General features: G+C 47.8%; 2 protein-coding genes across 2 annotated transcripts; both read left to right on the forward strand.

Annotated features, from left to right (window-relative positions):
* Positions 1–256: 256 nt before the first annotated feature.
* On the forward strand, positions 257–1148 carry EAH_00014300 (hypothetical protein, conserved; the record flags this gene model as incomplete). Its single annotated transcript, XM_013394278.1, has 2 exons — positions 257–717; positions 811–1148. Coding segments are annotated over 2 exons (799 nt in total), but the record flags the coding sequence as incomplete, so codon positions are not given.
* A 2351-nt stretch (positions 1149–3499) lies between these two features.
* Positions 3500–4768, forward strand: EAH_00014310 (phospholipid-transporting ATPase, P-type, putative; the record flags this gene model as incomplete). The annotated part of the gene is made up of 3 exons (XM_013394279.1): positions 3500–3595; positions 3956–4073; positions 4548–4768. The coding sequence occupies 3 exons, from the start codon at positions 3500–3502 to the stop codon at positions 4766–4768; spliced, it is 435 nt and encodes a 144-aa protein (XP_013249733.1).
* Positions 4769–5856: the final 1088 nt, after the last annotated feature.

Here is a 5856-nt window from a genome sequence, read left to right on the forward strand (position 1 = left end):
ATTTTAATTATATTTAATTTATTTTAATTATATTTAATTTATTTTAATTATATTTAATTTATTTATATTTAATTTATTTATATTCAACCTAGTTATATTTGTTTTGATTATGTTTGTTTGTTTTTTAAGAAGAAAAGCTTCTTGGTGCTCCTCACCCTTAATTCTTTTTATTTATTTATTTATATATTATCTACTATATCTTTATTATATTTAATGCTGTTTTTGCTCTTTTATTTGTTTATTTTTGTTTGTTTAGGGCCCTAAGGGATCAGCTTGCGGTGTATAAGGAGCAGCAATTAAGCGTTGTGGGCCCCCAGGGTTTAGGGGGCCCCTTGGGGGCCCCGAGCAGAGCGCTGGGGGCTGCTGCTGCTGCGGGGGCCCTCTCTGATGTCCTCGCTGGGGCCTCCTGCAGGGGCCCCCTTAACAAAGATGACTGTGATGAACTCTTGCCTGGTGAAGGGGCCCCCTGGGATGCAGCAGCAGAAGCAGAAGAAGCAGCAGCAGCAACAGCAGCGCCAACTGCAGCAGCAGGAAGAGCAGCAACAGCAGCAGCAGCACAGGGCTCTTTGTTAGGGCTGTGCCAGAGTGCAGCCTCTACAATAGGGGGGCCCCCAGGGGGCCCCCAGAGGGGGGGGCCCCCGGAGGCTCCAGGGGGTTTAATAGGTGCTGCTGCATCTCTGATGTCTTTTCGAGTGTCTATGCAACAAGGCAAAGACGGTGAATCTTCATTGGGGGGCCCCCCGGGGGCCCCCAGTACAGGGGGGGGGCCCCCCGTAGGAAGCAAAGATGTGCTTTGTTTGCGGTGTACAGACACTTCAGCAGCTGTTGCTGCTTTAAAAGAAGAAGTACGTACAGCAGAGCAGAAATGCCTCCTTTCTATTCAATTTCTTGCCGAAAACGCTAACCTTATTGAGGCCCTCCTGGTCTCTGCACAAGAAGCAGCAGACTGCAGCAGCAGCAGCAGCAGCAGCAGCAGCAGCAGCACCATCTGCGACAGCGACAGCGAAGCTCCACAAGAGAATGAACCTGCAGCAAATCTCATTAAAGACATCGATGTCTTCCTCATTACGGAGCAAAGGCAGCAGCAGCAGCAAATGCAGCAGCAGCAGCAAATGCAGCAGCAGCTCTTGCTGCAGCAGGAACACTAACTAAGGCCCCCACTACATCCCGCGCAGCAGCAGCAGCAGCAGCAGATGTCTGAGCGTCAGTTTAACGTCAGGGTACAGAAACCTTTTGTAACGGGGGCCCCCCGAGGTAACCCAGGGGGCCCCCCAAGACCTTAGGGGCCCCCTCAGGGCCCCTTTGGGGGCGCCTTCAGGGGCCCCCCAGGGGACCCCTTAGGACCCCATTAGGTTCCCCCTAGGGGCCCCCTTGAGGCCTCTTTAGGGGCCCCCTTAAGGCGTCTTTAGGGGCCCCCAGTACCCCTTTAGGGGCCCCCGTAGGGTTTAGAAGTCTGTTGTTTTTTTTGTTGGTTTGTTTCTGTACTTCTTTTTAATTAACAACTGGGGGCCCCCCGTACCCTCCTACGCTGCGACAGCAGCATGGGGGGCCCCTTCGGGGCCCCCCTTGGGGCCCTCCATCGCCAGACTGCAGCCTCTACAAGATAAGGGCCCCCTTAGAGGGGGCCTCTTTGGGGGGGCCCCCTTAGGGTAAAAGCCCCCTTTGGGGGGCCCCCTGAGGGCAGGGGCCCCCTTTGGGGGGCCCCCTTGGGGGAAGGGGCCCTTCGGGGGCCCCTTTGGGGGGCCCCCTTGTTGGGGGTTGTGACGTAGAGGGGGCCCCGCTGGAGGTATTCGGAGGTTTATTAGTAGTTTATGACTTTAGGGTTTAGGGTTTGGGGTGTCTGCGCAGCTGAGATTGTGGTGAGGGAAGAGAAGGCCGTAGCGTTTAAACTAAGACAGTTATTATTTAATTATTAAATAATTAAATAATATTATTATTTAATTATTATTTATTATTATTACTATTATTATTTATTGTTACTTATTATTATTTATTATTTCTTATTTATTATTATTAGTTATTATTACTAATTATTATTATTATTATCAATATTACTATTTATTATTTCTTCATATTATCACAGCTATTATTATTATTATATTATCAGTATTAGTATTGTAACTATTACTGGTTATTTTTATTACTATTATTTACTATTATCATTTAATAATAATTATTATTGTTTATTATTATTATTGTTTATTATTATGATTATTACTAATAATATTATTAGTATTATTATTATAGCTTATTAGAGAGAGACAGCAGCAATAAACAGGAGACAGTTAGAGGCAGACAGCAGAAAGACAGAGATTAAAGAGAGCAGCAGCAATTAAAAGAAAATAGTTATTAGAAACAGCTGTGGAGACAGTTGCTTGCTGCTGCTGCTGCTGCTGCTGCTCCTTTTGCTGCAGTCTCTTCTATAAGAAGGGGCCCTCCACCATAAATTTGACGTGTGCTGCTTATCCACAAACCCTAAACCCTACGACCTAAACTCTAAACCCTAACAACTAAACCCTAAGGCCTAAACCCTAAACCCTAAGTCCTAAACCCTCAACGCTTGCAGCCTCATCGAGCCTCTCCTTAGAGCCGTTGGGGCTTAACGTTTAGGAATTAGGGTTTAGAGTTTACGGGTAGGGTTTAGGGTTTAGTGTTTAGGGTTAGGGTTTAGGGTTTAGGGCTTAGGGTTTAGGGTTTAGGGTTTAGGGTTAGTGTTTAGGGTTTAGGGTTTATAAAACCCTAAAGGAGACGGGGCCCCCCATGAAAGAGATTAAAAGAGGGCCCCAGCGGCTAAGGGCGCCGAGATGTTGCTGCTAGAATTAAAATACAAAAAATGATGAAACTCCTCAGTATAAAAGGGTTTATTAGGGTTTAGGGTTTAGGGTTTAGGGTTTAGGGTTTAGGGTCTCGCGCATGCGGCGAGAGTTTGCTGGCTGGTGTTTAGGGTTTGTGAGTTGGGGGCCTAAAACACACAAATTAAATAAATTAATTATTTGTTTTTATTTAAAAGACAGAAAAAGAGAAATACAAATGCTGCAGCATTAGCTGCCAACGCGCTGCTTCTGGCGGTTGTCGCAGCAGCAGCAGCAGCAGCTGCAGCAGCAACAGCAGCAGTAGCAGCAGCAGCGACAGCAATCAGTGAGGCCAGCAACATCAGCAGCAGCAGCAGCAGCAGCGACAACAGCAACAACAGCAGCAATAACAGCAGCGGCAGCAGCAACAGCAGCAGCAACAGCAGCAGATACTGCATAGCTGAACGGGGGCCCCTGGCAGTGGGGGCCCCCCAGCTTCATCTGTATCCACAAGCAGCAACAGCAGCAGCAGCAGCAGCAACAGCAGCAACAGCAGCAATAGCAGCTGCTGCAGCAGCAAGAAGAGGATTCGAGACAGCAGCGCACAAAGCAGCAGCAGCACGAGCAGCATCAGCAAGGGCAGCAACAGCAGCAGAAGCAGCAGCAACAGCAGCAGCAGCAGCAGCAGCAGCAGGATAGTCAGGAAGATGATGACGCCAGTAAGAGATTCTTTTCGTGTAGAGTTGGAGGGGGGAGGAGAGGAGGCCCCCCTACTTAGACAAAGCAGAGGCCTTTGCCCTGACGTAAGCCTTTGCTGCTGCTGCTGCTGCTGCTGCTGCTGCTGCTACTGCTGATGCTGCGGCGGGTGATTATGCTGCTGCTGGCCCTGCGGTTGATGCTGCTGCTAATGATGCAGCAGCAGCAGCAGCAGCAGCAGCAGAGAATTTCAAGGGCCCTCAGGGGCCTCCATTGCTTTTATACAGCAGCAGCAGCAGCACCACCACCATCAGCAGCAGCATCAGAAGCATCAGCAGCATCAGCATCAGCAGCAGCATCAGCATCAGCATGAGCATCAGCATCAGCAGCAGCAGCAGCAGCAGCAGCAGGAGCAGCAGCAGGAGTATGTTGTTAAGTATTTGAACATTTGTTTGTTTGTTCTTCAGGATGGAAACTGTCTTCAGCGTTTTTTTGCGTTTTTGCTGCGCTGTCTCTGCAACTTCGACACGCTGCATAAAGAGAGGGTTGTTCATTTGTCTGGGCGGTCTTCTCCTAAGCACTTTAGTAGGATGTTATATTATATTATTTATATAATAATATTATAATAATAATAATAATACAATAGTAATAATAATAATAATAATAATATAATTATTTAGTTTAATTAGAGAAAGAGCCGTGCATTTATCTGGGCGTTCGTCTCCTAAACCCTAAACCCTAAACCCTCGCTCTGAAACCCTATTTCCTACATAGCACAAGACAGGAGATTGTCGCACTTTACTTTTATGGTTTATGGTTTAGGGTTTAGGGTTTAGGGTTTAAGGTATTAGGGTTTAGGGTTTAGGGTTTAGGGTTTAGGGTTTAGGGTTTAGGGTTTAGGGTTTAGGGTTCTTTAGGGTTATTAGGGTTTAGGGTTTAGGGTTTAGGGTTTAGGGTTTAGGGTTTAGGGTTTAGGGTTTAGGGTTTGAGGGTTTAGGGTTTAGGGTTTAGGGTTTAGGGTTTAGGGTTTAGGGTTTAGGGTTTAGGGTTTGTGTGCAGCGAGCAATGCCATCAAGAACACCAAATATTCATTCTTTACATTTCTCCCTGTGGTCCTCTTCCAGCAATTCAGGTGCAGCAGCAGCAGCAGCAGCAGCAACAGCAGCAGCAGCAGCAACAGCAGCGGCTGGTCTAGCAGCAGCAGCAGCAGCAGCCGCCGGTCTAGCAGCAACAACAGCAGTGCAATAGCAGCAGATAGAAGCAGCAGCAGTTTGTTTTAGCTTTGCTGAAGGCACACGGGTCTTGCTGCTCGATTATATGTGTTGCTGTTGCTGCTGCTGCTGTTGCTGCTGCTGCTGCTGCTGCAGATTTTTCTTTAATTTGTTTTACCTCCTGGTGGCGTTGGCTCAACTCGTCCCCATCCTGCAGGTGCTGCTGCTGCTGCTGCTGCTTCTGTCGCTGCTGCTGTTGTTGCTGTTTCGGCTGCTGCTTCTGTTGCTGGTGGTGGTGTTGCTCCTGCTGCTGCTGCTTGTGCTTCTGTTGCGGCTTCTGCTTCTGTTGCTGCTCCTGCCTCTGTTGTTGCTGCTGCTTCTGTTGCTGCTGCTGTTTCTGTTGCTGCAGCTGCTGCTGCTTCTGCTGGTGCTGCTTCTGCTTTTGTTGTTTCTGCTGCTTCTGTTGCTGCTCCTGCTCTGTTGCTGGTGCTGCTGCTGGTGCTGCTCCTGCCTCTGTTGCTGCAGCAGCAGCAGCAGCAGCAGCAATACTACGAATTGGGGTGTATGCACAGGTGGGCCCTCTCTTTACATATTTGGCGCCTCTGTCCTTTGTGCTGCTGGCGACCCTTGCTAAGGAGGCATATGATGATATCAAACGGTAAGAATGCAGCAGCAGCAGCAACAGCAGCAGCAGCAACAGCAGCAGCAGCAACAGCAGCAGTAGAAGGAAATGCAGTGGGGGAGCAGCAGGAACCGCAGCAGCAACAGTAACAGGAGAAGCAGCAGCAGGAGCATTAGTGGTAGCAGCAGCAGCAGCAACAGCAGCACAAACAGCAGCAATAGCAGCAGCAGCAGCAGCAACAGCAGCACAAACAGCAGCAATAGCAGCAGCAGCAGCAACAGCAGCACAAACAGCAGCAATAGCAGCAGCAGCAGCAAGAGCAGCACAAACAGCAGCAATAGCAGCAGCAGCAGCAACAGCAGCACAAACAGCAGCAATAGCAGCAGCAGCAGCAATTGCATATGTTGCTGTCTCCTATCTATGACTTTTTTGCTGCGTTTGGTCTTTCTTTCAATTTATAATTTTATTATTTTATTATTATATAATTTTATAACTTTATATTATTATTATTATTATATTATTATTATTATTATAT

The sequence above is a fragment of the Eimeria acervulina genome, genomic scaffold (genome assembly GCF_000499425.1).
Source record: "Eimeria acervulina Houghton genomic scaffold, Eah_scaff84, whole genome shotgun sequence".
Taxonomy (NCBI): Eukaryota; Apicomplexa; class Conoidasida; order Eucoccidiorida; family Eimeriidae; genus Eimeria; species Eimeria acervulina.